This window comes from Prionailurus viverrinus, chromosome F2 (genome assembly GCF_022837055.1).
Source record: "Prionailurus viverrinus isolate Anna chromosome F2, UM_Priviv_1.0, whole genome shotgun sequence".
Taxonomy (NCBI): domain Eukaryota; kingdom Metazoa; phylum Chordata; class Mammalia; order Carnivora; family Felidae; genus Prionailurus; species Prionailurus viverrinus.
Window position 1 is genome coordinate 20,854,195 of NC_062578.1, and position 14,700 is coordinate 20,868,894.

Genomic DNA, 14,700 nt, shown 5'->3' on the forward strand with positions numbered 1-14,700 from the left:
TCTGTGGTATGAAACCAGAGAGCTTCTGCTAATAAAAATTTTTCTTCACCTCTTGGGAAAATATGAAGAGCATAGGTTGCTTTATATGGCTCCATAGTAGATGTTAGTCTCACCCTAAAAGGAGGAAATGGATACTGAATGGATTAAAATCTCATGGAATTATGGGGACAAACATGGGAAAACTAAGTAACTGGTCTTTTGTCAGAGAAGTACTTTCTTCCAAACTTAAGTACCAAGGATATCACAGTAGTATTATAATCATGCACAAAATAAGTTCATTATAGCCTGGATTGCTGCAGCCTAATTTATATTTGGAAACCTCTGATTTGGAAAAATACTATTTTCCTCAGAGGAGTGCTTCTATGGGGCCAAAGTTCTTAAAAACGCTAGTAAACATAAGTGAGGAAATCTGTCATTTTAGTGTTAGCTTGCCTGCAAATTCTGTAGTGGGTAACTTAACCAACCACAGAGAAAGTATTTGTTGAGAGATAGAGGCAAAATCTTTTTCTCTTTACATTGGCTAGTTACTGAATCCTAAATTCAGTTTAGATCTCAATGGGAGAAACTTAAACTATGATAGATCTTTAGTACTGTACTGTGTTATGATTGGAATACAAAGTTGGGATCTACCATACAGCTATAAATAGCACACTCTGCTGGCTTCGGGTAACCTCAGGTCTAGTTATCTTTAGATGGTTTCATACTGCAGTGAAACTTTAAAGGCCATGGACGTCCAGTTCACCTTCATTCTCCAGGTCCTACAGTCTAGATACTAGGTATAGGATTTCCTCTTAGGGGAATCTTTATGCTTCAGATTTGTATCCATTAAGGATTATGAACTTGGAAGATTCTTACCCTTTGGGCTAAGAGAACAGTAAATAAGCATGTGTCTCTTATTGTTTATAATTCCTGAGGATTTTTGCAAGAGCAAATTCTATGACAAAAGTGCTTGCTCCACCGGACTAAAAGAGTTGGAACTTACCCATTGCATACTGTCACTATTTTGACATTAAAATGTTTAGTTTATATCACATTTATTTAAAAATTTCTTTAAAAATTTTTTATTTAAAATGTTTTTAAAATATTTAAAAGTTTATTTAAAAGTCAAATAGTGCCAACAGGAAAACCCTTTCCCAATCTCTTCCTTTTTTTAAGATGCCTTTTCTGGCATTAATGAAATTCTAACCCTTTTATTTCCTGATTTATCAATTTTAGACTTTATTGACTTTTTCTTATCATAGGTGATGATTCAGCACTCACAACCTCTTATTTCCTTTCCTCTATTATCCTTATACCACATTAAAAAAAAGTTTATTTACTCATTTTGAGAGAGAGAGGGAGGGAGGGAGAGGGAGAGAGAAAGAGCAAGTGAGCATGAGTAGGAGAAAGGCAGAGAGAGGGAGAGAGAGAATCTCAAGCAGGCCTTATGCTGTCAGCATGGAGCCCGACACAAGGCTCGATCCCAGGAACCAAGAGATCATGACCTGAGCCGAAATCAAGAGTCAGATACTTAACTGACTGAGCCACCCAGGTGCCCCCTTAACACAATTTTTAGTCAGTGTTTATCATTATTGCCTAGGTAGAATTGCAGAGACCAAAACTATTTCATAATTATTCCTTCCTTGTGTAGCTTGTGTTTTTTGGAATCAGTGCTTGCCTCATTTTTTCCCGCACCAGTATAGTTTTCTATTTACTGATCATTGTTTCAGTTGTTCAGCTAGTGCTGTTGTAGGACCACCACAGATTTTTCCTCCCAAAGGCTCAGGAGTACCAGATAATCAATCAGTTTCCCCTCTGGAGATCTCTTTTTGAAGCCCCTACCTCCTCCTGCCCCGAAATAAATAAATAAATAAATAAATAAATAAATAAATAAGTAAATAAATAAATAGGATAAATAAATCTAGAGCAGGGTTTAGGCACACCTTTGCCTTAGAATGTACTTTTGACGTTTTTCTATTTTGGATTTACTGTATCCGTTGTGTGCCTTTTTCTTGTTCTTCTGGAGTACATTATCCAGCAGTTCCTGAGAGGTGCATGGCAGACATAAACTTTTTGAGTCCTTGCATTCACACATGGCTGATAGCTTGGTTGGTTATAAACTTCTAGGACAAATAATTTCTCCCTCAGATTATTGAAGGCATTATGTCCTAATACACACTGAAAAACAAAAACAAAAACAAAAAAACTGTGCCGTTTCGATTCATGCTCCCTTCCAAGTGACTCCAAATCCCCAATCCTACTACCATACCCACAACCCAGAATCTTTTAAGATCTCCTCCTTAGCCCCTGAAATTTTATAATGTTATGCTCAGAAATCTTATAATGTTATGACTTAGTGTGGGTTGTTTTATCTTTTTTGTATTGCTGGGCATTAGTAGACCCTTTCAACTGAAAGACTCATGTCCTTCAGTTCTAGGAAATTTTTTTGTACTTCTCCTTTGATAGTTTCTGCCCAATTTCAGTCCTTTTTTTCTGGAACCCCAATTACTTTGGTGTTGTACCTCCCAGTTTTCTCCCCAAATCTTCTATCTTTTCCCTTCTGTTTTCCATCTTTGTTTTGTTTTCCAAAATTTCTATTTATTTTGGTTATATCTTTACTTCATCAGGCTTTTTCCTAGAGCTGTTTTTCACAGCATCCTGTTCTTGTGTTACAAATTATAATACCTTCTCTTATCTAAGAACACTAATAATTAAAATATTTTTTTGTATACTCTTTTTTTCCCTATCCCTGCTTATTTTGTTCTTTCATTTCTTATGAACTTTGGATTTCTGTTTATATTAAGAGATATTGATTGGGAACTGTATATATGTGTGGGTGGGCTTCCCTGGAGGGAGATATAGCTAATCTGTTGGAGAACTCCTATACAAATTTATGTAAAGTTCTTTTTTCTTATTTTTGTCTCTACCATTCACTTTCTCTAGAGATGAAAGTCCCAATATTCTATCTAACATTCATCTCCTTGGAAGCCACTGTTCTGGGGACAGGTAAGGAAAGGGGAATGGGAGTTTACTGTTCTTTCACTTAATTTTTTTTTTTCTGGCCTTCCGCTTCTAAGAATAAACTTTGGTTTCTTTTTTGGGGCAGCTGTTGCCTGGCTGTGTATCACTCGGGTATGTTGCACATATAAGCTTTCAACAATCCCACTTTTAGAACAGAGCACTGCCCCCACCTTCTGTAGCACCTGGTGCCTGTAAGTCCTAATCTTCTGAAAGGGTTGTCAGGGTGACTTGGCTCTCTTCCTTCCTACAGCAATTTCAGGATATAGTTTTATCCCTGCCCTAGCTCTATCTGTAGTCCTGCAAAATTTGGTTGTAATCTACGTGGTCCCCTCTTGCATTCTGTCTTCTCAGGTTTATACGTTTTACTATTATTTTTTTAATCTATAACTCTGTATACTTAGTATGTATTATTTTTTATTGGGTCTTGGAAAGGAGTAGCAATAAACATGTAGTAAATCTGCCACAAATGGTACTAAATAGAATTACATTCTCAAAGAATAATGCTTACTGTTTTTTAAAACTGCCTGTAATGTTAATGGATTTTAATGTGGATTTCTTGGGGATTCAGAATTGTAGCATTTATGTGCAATCTTTCAGGATAAAATTGGTAATATGCAGTAACAATATGGTAATATTGTTGAGGATTTAATGTTATATAATCCAATAATGGGTAAAATAAGCATAAACAGCACATAAGAGTCTTTATTTAATACTACTGACTTTTTTTTTTTTTTTTTTGGCTGGTAAAACACCTCTGTCCTAGTGATTACCCTATCCTTGATCAAGCTATTTTTGGTATCTTTCCAGAGGTATTTTCTGCATATGCAAGTAAATACACCTATACATATCCCTCCTCCATTTTAATTCCAAATGTTTCAGAAGGCCCAGCTCCATGGAGGTTGGAAGTAAGACTTTCACAATCAATGTTTCAAATATTGAACCTTTTTCTTCTATCAAAATGAAGTCTCCGTTCAAGCACCCCCCCCCCCCCCCCCACCCAATAGAATGGGGGAAAAGACCGATAATGGTGCATTTTCCCGGTCCAACAATGCCTGGAAGTTCGTAGCGTGTCTCACGCCGGTCCACGCTCTGGTAAGCACAGAGTGATTTGCAAGGGAGGTGGTGCTAATATATCGTCCTGGCAGGTTGAAGAAACACCTGTACTTGAATCTTTTCTCGTTTTCTCTAGGATTTTAGCTTCCCTGCTACTAGCCAATTCTACTTTTTCTTGAAGTGACAATCGGGGACGTGAAGATACTCCCAAATAACTTAAAAACACTCAAAAACTCTCACAGAAATACACAGGAAAGGTTCAGTTTGCATAGAGTTGGTCCGACATTCTGTGAGCTACTGCAGGGAACTGTTTTATCATACACTGGAAGGAAAGGAAAGCAATTCAGTAAGGAATCCATATTGCTCTAGAATCTTCCTTTGACTCTTCTTTATCTGAGAACAGACCTCATCCACTCTGGCTACAGGGGTAGGCATGTGACCAAACCTGGGCCAAATTACAGTACCTTATGTCCTGTACAGCTGAGACTGGCCTAAGGAATGGGTAATGAGCCAGTGTAAGTCACAGAGCCCTTCCCCTAGGATTTTTTCAAACAGAACCTGAAAGCATCAGTTTTGCTTGCTGGTTATGGAGCGGTTAGGATATGAGCCCAGAGAGGCCTGTAGCCATGTCCCCTGCCTTGTGAAGAAGCCAGTCTGATCCGCAAAAAAGGAAATAGAGGTGAGAGGATTGGGGTTGTATTGATGGGATCCATATCTTTATTCTTGTTCACAAGCCTGGCTCCACCCTTATCCTTCTTAGGTTGGTTACATGTGCCAATCAACTTCCCCTTTTGCTTAAGCTACTTGAAAATAAGTTTCCGTCACGTGCAGCAAAATAGATCTTGCCTATTCGGCTCCAGTTCCATAGACCTAAGTGCCTCCTAGGTATCTCCCTCTGTACGTTCCTTGGTACTTCCAACTCATCTATAGTACAATGCATCTTTCCTTCCTTAACCCATTCTACCTTCTCTATTTCCTGTATTTTCTCATCCTGGTTATCAGGTCAACATCTACCCAGCTGCCCAAGCCAGAAATCTAGATCTCTACTAGACTTCTCCTTTTCTACTTGATCCCCCTCTTTCAAGATCTAGTAGTTTCTAAGTGCTATTCCTTTTCTTAAATACTTCTTATACCCTGTCTTCTACTACCTTTGAGACCCCTTCTGCTGCTCTTTTTCTTCTCACTGTACTGAAAAGGCCAATCTCAGAATCCTTACTCAGTCCACTGTTGAATGGGGTTCCCTTCTGGTCCCAGATGATTGGTCTAGAGTAGTTACATAAAGGCTGGTCAGTAATATAAAAGACGGGATGGCAGGAAAGCACTCTTGAACAGGGACACTGAAGGTTAATTACACCAAGCAGGTCCTCTTCTAGGAGGAGATCTGCATCTGAGACATGTACAGGTCTACTCAGTTGTTGTGAAACAGAAGTTGAAGATACACAGAGAAAGGCAAAAGTGATGACAAGGAGAATGCACATTCTTGAGTAAACAGAAAATGTGTTTAAGCAGAAGCTGTGAGTAATTCAAAACTACTGAAAGGGTATATTGAAAGGAGGGTATAGTAATTGGCTATGACAAACAAAGAGGAATGAAATCACAATGGTTGGGAACCAACTCTTGCTGTTGGGAAGACAACAAAATAATACTACAACTGCTCTAGACTATGATTAACTGTAAAAAAATTTTTTTTAATTTAATTTTTTTTAATTTACATCCAAATTAGTTAGCATATAGTGCAACAATGATTTCAGTAGATTCCTTCGTGCCCCTTACCCATTTAGCCCCCCCCAACAACCCCTCCAGTAACCCTCTGTTTGTTCTTCATATTTAAGAGTCTCTTCTGCTTTGTCCCCCTCCATGTTTTTATATTATTTTTGCTTCCCTTCCCTTATGTTCATCTGTTTTGTCTCTTAAAGTCCTCATATGAGTGAAGTCATATGATTTTTGTCTTTCTCTGACTAATGTCACTTAGCATAATACCCTCCAGTTCCATCCACGTAGTTGCAAATGGCAAGATTTCATTCTTTTTGATTGCTGAGTAATACTCCATTGCATATATATATAAACCACATCTTCTTTATCCATTCATCCATTTGGGCTCTTTCCATCCTTTGGCTATTGTTGATAGTGCTACTATAAACATGGGGGTGCATGTGTCCTTTCGAAACAGCACACCTGTATCCCTTGGATAAATGCCTAGTAGTGCAATTGCTGGGTCGTAGGGGAGTTCTATTTTTAGTTTTTTTAGGAACCTCCATACATTTTCCAGAGTGGCTGCACCAGCTCGCATTCCCATATGATTAACTTTCTAATTCCTAAATTATGCATATTCCAGCCTGTGTGAAGCATGGCTGGATGACAATACATTGGTTCCTGTGAAATTTCTATGTTCCCTTGATTCTTTTTGTCTCTAAGACCTCAACCCACAAACATTATACTTAGTTCTCCAACCATGTGATGCTCTGCCATATCTGTTTATGTGCATACACTATTTCTTCCAACTGGAACAATTCTTCTCATCTCCTAAACATCTCTAACTTCTAGGGGTGCCTGGGTGGCTCAGTCAGTTGAGTGTCCAACTTTGGCTCAGGTCATGATCTCATGGTTCATGGGTTCAAGCCCCACGTTGGGCTGTGTGCTGACAGCTTGGAGCCTGGGGTCTGCTTCAGATTATGTCTCCCTGTCTCTGCCCTGCACACTCTCTCTCTTCTCTCAAAAAAATTAAAAAAAAAAAAAAGTAAACATTTCTAACTTCTTTACCTGGATACCACTTACTCATCTTTGAAGACTGGGCTCAGGCTCCTCTAAGCTTTTTTTTTTTTTAATTTTTAAAGTTTACTTATTTTGAGAGAGAAAGAGAGAGGCAGGGAGGGGCAGAGGAGAGGGAGAGGGGGAGGGAGAAAGAGAATCCCAAGCAGGAGCTTGGAGCGTGGAGCTCAAATTCATGACCTGAGCCAAAACCTAGTGGGTTCAACCGACTGAGCCACCCAGGTGCCCCATCCTCTAAGCTTTCTATAACCCAACCAAATTTCATGGTACCGCATATTGTAACTATATATCTCCAGAACTAGAATATAATCTTCTTTTGAGAGCAGAGATGCTGTTTTGTTCCCCTTTGTGTCCCCAGTGCCTGATCCAGTACCCAGCACAGATACTTAATGAATGCCATTGTTTTTGTTAAAGGTCAGTTGCTTAGACTCTGAAAAATCAGAAAGTTGAAGGGCCTTCCATTATCACCCCTCCTCCAATAGGTCCACTTGTAGTGGTGCCATGGTACTTAAAAAAGACCATGATTACATGGCTTTGTGCAGATTTCTTCAGTTCAGAATGCCCTTCTCATCCCTGTCCCCTCACTCCCTCCAAGAACAGAAGTAGGGAGACCAGAGTTATGGGCTATGGCAGTTGTCCAAGCAAAAAAGGGTGATGGCCTGGGCTAAGGACTATTGGTGGAGTAAGAGGCAGAGACAAGTTCCAGAGCTGGAACAGTCAGTATGTACTTGATGAAGAACTGGATATGATATGAGGGATGGGGCATATCAAAAATAACTATTGGGTTTTCTGGTTTGATCAACTGCTGTTTTATTCAAAGAGATTGGAAAGAATGGAGGACATGCAAATTAAGAGGTAAACTAAACATTCACATACACACATAATCAGACTTCTTGTCTAAATTTTGCTGGTATCTGCTATACTTAGGCAATGGGAATACAGATTCTTTTTTTCTTTTTTGGTGGTGGTGTTGGGGAATATGTTTATAGCCATTTTTTACCATTTTTAAAAAGTTTTTAAAATGTTTATTCATTTTTGAGAGACAGAGTGATACAGAGCATGAGTGGGGGAGGGGCAGAGAGAGAGGGAGACACAGAATCCGAAGCAGGCTCCAGGCTTGAGCTGTCAGCACAGAGCCCGACGCGGGGCCTGAACTCACGAACCATGAGATCATGACCTGAGCTGAAGTCAGATGCCCTAGCTGACTGAGCCACCCAGGCGCCCCCATTTTTTTTTTTAAACAATTTTTAAGTATACTGTTCAGTGGAATTAAATACATTCATGATTTATGTACAATCATGATCACAATCATCTATTTCCAGAACTTTTTCATCTTCCCAAATTGAATTCCTTACCCACCAAACACTTATGCCCCATTTCTCTGTCTCTCCCAGTCTCTGGCATCTACCATTCATTCTTTTTAAAAAAAAATTTTTTTTTAACGTTTATTTATTTTTGAGACAGAGAGAGACAGAGCACGAATGGGGGAAGGTCAGAGAGAGAGGGAGACACAGAATCTGAAACAGGCTCCGGGCTCCGAGCTGTCAGCACAGAGCCCGATGCGGGGCTCGAACTCACAGACTGAGATCATGACCTGAGCCAAAGTCGGAGGCTCAACCGACTCAACCACCCAGGCACCCCACCATTCATTCTATTTTCTGTCTCTTACCAATTGGACTACACTAGGTATCTCAAGTAAGTGGAATCATATAGTATTTGTCCCTTTGTACTGGCTGATATCACTTAGAATAATGTCTTCAAGTTTCACCCATATTGTAGCATGTGTCAGAATCTCCTTCCTTTTTTTTTTTTAAATTTTTTTTTTTAACATTTATTTATTTTTGAGACAGAGAGAGCATGAACAGGGAGGGTCAGAGAAAGAGGGAGACACAGAATCCGAAACGGGCTCCAGGCTCTGAGCTGTCTGCACAGAGCCCGACGCGGGGCTCGAACCCACAGACTGTGAGATCATGACCTGACCCAAAGTCTGACGCTTAACCGACTGAGCCACCCAGGCGCCACTATCTCCTTCCTTTTTAAGGCTGAATCATAGTCCATTGTCTGTATATACACCATTTTAGTTACCCATTCATCCTTAAATAGACACTTGGGTTGCCTCCACCTCTGGCTATTTTGAATAACACTGCCTTCATGAACCTGGGCGTGTAAATATCTATTCAAGTCTTTGCTTTCAATTCTTTTGGGTATATACCAGAAGTGGAATTGTTGAATTGTATGGTAATTCTATGTTTAACTTTGGAGGAGCCACCACAATGTTTTCCATAGCAGCTGCACCATTTTACATTCCACCAGTGATGCCCGAGGGTTCCAATTTCTCCACATCCTCCCCAATACTTATATTATTATTTTTTTTGATAATAGCCATTCTAATAGGGATGAAGTGGTATATCATTGTGGTTTTAATTTTCATTTCTGCCGTGATTAGTGATGTTCAGCATATTTTCCTGTGCTTATTGGCCATCTGTATGTATATCTTCTTTGGAGAAATGTCTATTTAAGTCCTTTGCCCATTTTTGAATGGAGTTGTTTATTTTTGTTACTGTTGAGTTCACAGTTATTTTGTAATGTGAAATGGTTTCAGGAACACAATAGGTCTCTAAAGGATGAGAATAAGTGTTTAGAATAGTATGAACATGCTGGGGACCTTGGGAAAAGGAGCAGAAAGAGGTGAGGATATCAAAAAAAGCTTAAAAAAATTTTGTAGTCTTACCTTTAGGAAAGAATTTTAAAAGGGCCATTTCTCAGGATTCTGAGCTCATTTTAGTATTGTAGTTTGGCAACCTTGTGGGTTAAATAAGCACTGGAGAGCTGCCCTGAGAACCTAACCCCTATTGAAGAACACTACTTATATAAAAAATGCCCTGTCTTATAAATCCTCTAATTAATTAAAAAACAACTTTTGGTATATAATTCATATATATGCTGATGACTACATACTAAAAACTAAACTTGAAAAAGTATGTTGGTTGTAGTAATGGACTACAGAAATAATTATTATATAATGACTTTAATTGGCATTATGCCAATGTTGATGTTCATAAATTATTGTGGGATACCATTATAAGAAAATATACAAGATACAGGGCTATAGAACTAAAATAAAATCATAATCGGTAGAAGCATGACAACAAAGCTGTTATCTACAGACGTAAAGAAGGATTATGTAGAAATCTGTGCTGTTAACTGCAGCAGCTGGAGAAAAATAGTATTATTGGCCATTTGTAATAGATAACTAATCTCCAAGAATAATATTCAGTTTTAAAGTACACAAATTCTATTATTTTTAAAGTAGCCATTTTATTGAATCTGTTGAACATGGATAAATTGTTGGATTCTTTTTGATAAAATGTTATACGACTCAGGTTAGATAAGTAACATGTAAAATGTAAAAGGTAATATTTATTTTAGAAGAAAATATGACAATATTTTAAAGTATATCTAGGGTTATTTTCAATGTTCTATACTCTGTCTTTCGTATAAATAATTAATAGTTAAGAAAATCACACCATTCTCTAAAAACAAACCAAGACAAGCTTTCATTAATCTGCAACTAAAGATTAGCTTTCCATTTCTTGTCAGGATCCATGTTGCTAACTGTGGAAAGAAAATTAGAGAGTAAAAATTTAACAACAGATAAGCAAATTTAATGGATTTTAAGTTATTTTGTGGCTAGTAAAAACATTCATTCCTAAAATAATTTTATTGCTCAATATAAAGTGGGTATTTTTTTTTATTTTTGGACATATAAAAGCATTGTTGAGGCTTCTACACAAAATTCAAGCTTTAAGCTTCTTGATTTTAAGGATTAAACTTCTAGAAAGATTAATTTGATGAATTAACCTAAAACTAGTAAAGACAGATTGACTGCTTTAATATCTTTGTGTTACTACCTTTACTACTGCTAAAACATTTGGCTATTCCCAAGCCTTCTACATGTGAAATTCTTTGTGGTCTTGTGGTTGGGAGAGGAGAAACTATCTTTCCATTACACGCCTTTGATTATAGTTCTGGTGGGTAAGAACTGCAACCCCTAAGCAAAATTCTAATTCCTGTGGGAACTTTAGGTTCCAACTTGTGGTCCACTGGCCTTTCACTATTAACCCTTCCTAGCGTGTTTCTCCATCTTACAGTGACGTTCAAGGAAGGACTTGTAAGAAAATATTTTAGATGCTGGTAATAAAAGAAGTGAAGTTTGGAAGTATACTTACAGATTTTTCCTTCTTTTTCTAATTTTATTAAATGAAGCAAGACATTATGTTCAGCCATCTTATATAAATGCTCAGGAACAGTCTAAAAGAAAGACAAGAGTGAAAGAAAATATTTCCTTTTTAAAAAAGAAGAAGTAAATCGTTTTGAAACTATTGAAGAAAAATGCATCAAAAGGGGAAAATTTTAACTTAAATACATTTTTATAGAGGAATAATCAAAATGATTTCACCTTGTACATGTCTTGCTTTAGGCCACTGTATTTCTATCTATATACCTGTAGATCAAATAGACTGAACAGTCTAGACAGTTAATAGTGTCAGTTTTGTTCATCATTGAATACCCAGTGCTTAGCATAATGGCACAGAGTAGGAACTCCACATTTTATGAATGAATGAATAAATAACTAACTATGAAAATTATTCTAGATAGTTTTGATGATGCCACAGATCCATTGGCCCTATGGTTTATTTATTAGGTTACATGATAGTATCTTTGTATGTTTCCATTGGTTATACTACCTCTCCCATCATTTAGTTTTCATCCTGAAAATTTCCTTAGACTTCTCTTAAAACACTCATTAAAAAAAAAAAAAGTTTATTTAATTTTTTTGGGGGGGAGGGGCAATGAAAGAGGGGTACAGAGGATCCAAAGTGAGCTCTGCATGGACTCATGAACTGCAAGATCATGACCTGAGCTGAAGTCAGATGCTCAACTGACTGAGTCACCCAGGCACCCCTAAACATTCATGCAACAATGAGTTGTATTGTGGACTCACTTCTTACACAACCAACTTGGCACAGCAGTATCAGATATTAATGTTCCCAAATATAAACTTCTAACCCCCAACTCTCCCTTAAGCTCCATTTACCATATCTGCCATTGTGATCTTCTAATTTTTTTTAAATGTTTATTTATTTATTTATTTATTTATTTTTTTAAATGTTTATTTTTTAGAAAGAGAGAGAGAGAGAGAGAGAGCAGGGGAGGGGCAGAGAGAGAGGGAGACAAAGAATCCTAAGCAGGCTCCAGGCTCTGAGCTGTCAGCACAGAGCCCAATGCAGGGCTCAAACCCACAAACTGCAAGATCATGACCTGAGTGGAAGTTGGATGCCCAACCAACTGATCCACCCAGGCGCCCCCAGCATTGTGATCTTCAAGATCTGATTATGTGACTCCTCTCCCAAGATCCTTGAGTGGCTATGCCCAGGTTTATTGGCTAAAGCCCAATGGTGAAAGCTTCCATGATCTGATCATGCTTGCCTTTCTGCCTCATTCCCTGGGATTCCTTTCCTGCCCATCCCCATATGCATTGTGTGCTCCAGTCATATGCAGTTTCTTTGTGGGTTTTCAAATGTACACAATGCTGGTTTATTACTCCCAGGGCATGTTTTTCCTTCTGTCTAGAATGGCTTCTTTTCTCCTATACTCTGGCTTGGGAAATGCTTACTCTTTAAGACTCAATTAAATGATTAAAATTTTAAAGCTTTTCCAGGCAAGCCTTAATACCCTGCATCTTCCATCAGATATAATTTATTCTTCTTTCTTTAATGCTCTGATATACTATAAAGAGGTCTTGGAGGAAGCCTGGTGTGATAGAAAAAGCAAGATATGAGTAGTATCTGACGTCTCACTTTTGAGTATGTGACATCTGCTAGTGGTGTACCTTTGGAAGTTACTTAACTCAAACTTTCTGAGTCAGTTTAAAAAAAAAATTTTTTTTTTAAAATTTATTTTTGAGAGACAGAGAGAGACAGAGTGTGGTGGGGGAGGGGCACAGAGGGAAGGAGACACAGAATCTGAAGCAGGTTCCAGGCTCTGAGCAAGCTGTCAGCACAGAGCCCGACACGGGGCTTGAACCCACGAACCGTGAAATCATGACCTGAGCCTAAGTTGCTTAACTGACTGAGTTGCTTAACTGAGCCTAAGATGCTTAACTGACTGAGTTGCTTAACTGAGCCTAAGATGCTTAACTGACTGAGCTGCTCAGGCGCCCCAGTTTTTTGTTTTTTAAGTCTATTAAATTGGAATAATAGTATCTTCATGTGTTGAGAATTCGAGGTATGTGAATTAAGGACCTCAAATTACATTTGTAAGTGTGAAACAGGGAGTACAGCATCTAGCGCATAGTAATGTGTTCAAAAAATGCGAGTTAGTGTTACAATTATCTGTTGAACGTGTCTGTCTTCACTAAACTATGAGTCCTTTGAGGGCAGGGATCTCTAATCATCTGTGTAACTCTGTATCTCGTCCATTGTGTGGCACAGGAATCTAGTAAATGTTGACTGAATACATCTCTGTGTAATACCTAGTACTGTTCTGTATGCAACAGGTACTTGACACATATATACAGTGAGTATACCTCTGAACGTACCTCTGAATGCAGAACCAGCATTTTTTAGGGTATGGGAAACTGCTTAATGACTCATCTGGGAGGGTTATAAGAGTTCTGCTGTCTATACTTAAGTTAGGAGAGAAAACCCCATTGTACCAATGTATAGTCTAGAGTGGCTATACTCTGTTATTATGAGGAAATGAACTCTTTCACAGAATTTAAATATTTATGTTACCAGGGGCTCCTGGGTGGCTCTGGCAGTTAAGCATCTGACTCTTGATTTCGATTCAGATCATGATGTCATGGCCGTGGGATTGAGCCCTGAGTTGGGTTCCACATGTGGAGCCTGGTTAGGATTCTCTGTCTGGCTCTCCCTCTACCCCTCCCTTACTCATGCATAGGCATTCTCTCCCCCTCTCTCAGAGAAAGAAAATTTATATTACCGCTTTGCCAGTGGCACTTTTTATCTTTAGCCATTTTAACCACTCATCCCTCCTTTTTAAAACAAAGCACACTGAGTATGATGTGATTGTCTTGATAACTTAGGCCTATGGAACGTTACAGTTCTTTACTAATTATAACTGGGCCCGGGTACTTTTCAAGCTCATTTTTATACTCCCATGTATCTTATGGCTATACAGGTTGTGGTAGTAGTTACATGTGATATGCTCAGAGGCCACTGACGTGAGGGTTTCTTTTCTCTATATACTAAGTTATTTACTCATGTTCTGTTACATGTACTTTCTCCTTCTTCTTCCTTGTTAGGCATTGCTACTTCTCCCTGCTATCCCAGTATGTCTCTAGCAGATAACCCTTCTCACTTGCTACAGACTAGGACACCAACAATCAAGAGGGATACAATAATACATAAATCGCTATAGGCTGTTGGTAATGGTCTCTCCTACAGAATGAAGTACATAAGGTTTAATGATAGTTCAGAATGGTTTGTTTGGTTTCCCGTGTCCATTTTTGTTTAACTTCTGTGTTCTAGAAAGTTGAGATTGTTGATCTCAAATTTATACAAGCGCACTACTTATAAAATTAACAGACTTATTCTGTTCTGGGATGTGATAAGTCTACCATATGTGTTCTATTACATAGATTCTTCTTTTTTTTTTTCATCTATTTATTTATTTTTGAGAGAGATAAAGTGAGAGCAGGGAGGGGCAGAGGGAGAGAGAGACAGAGAATCCCAGGCAGGCTCTGCTCTGTCAGCTCAGAGCCTGATGCGGAGCTTGAACTCACAAACTGTGAGATCATGACCTGAGCTGAAATCAAGAGTCTGATGCTTTAACCGACTAAGCCACCCAGGTACA

At 38.4% G+C, this 14,700-nt stretch overlaps 1 protein-coding gene across 1 annotated transcript in view; it reads right to left on the reverse strand.

Annotated features, from left to right (window-relative positions):
• Positions 1–10,120: 10,120 nt before the first annotated feature.
• LACTB2 (lactamase beta 2) overlaps positions 10,121–14,700 on the reverse strand; it is a 33,076-nt gene continuing 28,496 nt past the window's right edge. The window contains exons 6-7 of the mRNA XM_047841883.1: positions 11,052–11,133; positions 10,121–10,437 (exon numbers count right to left, since the gene is read on the reverse strand). Coding sequence (XP_047697839.1) covers positions 10,394–10,437; positions 11,052–11,133 — 126 coding nt within the window. The 3' untranslated portion in view covers positions 10,121–10,393. The remainder of the gene's footprint in view (positions 10,438–11,051; positions 11,134–14,700) is intronic.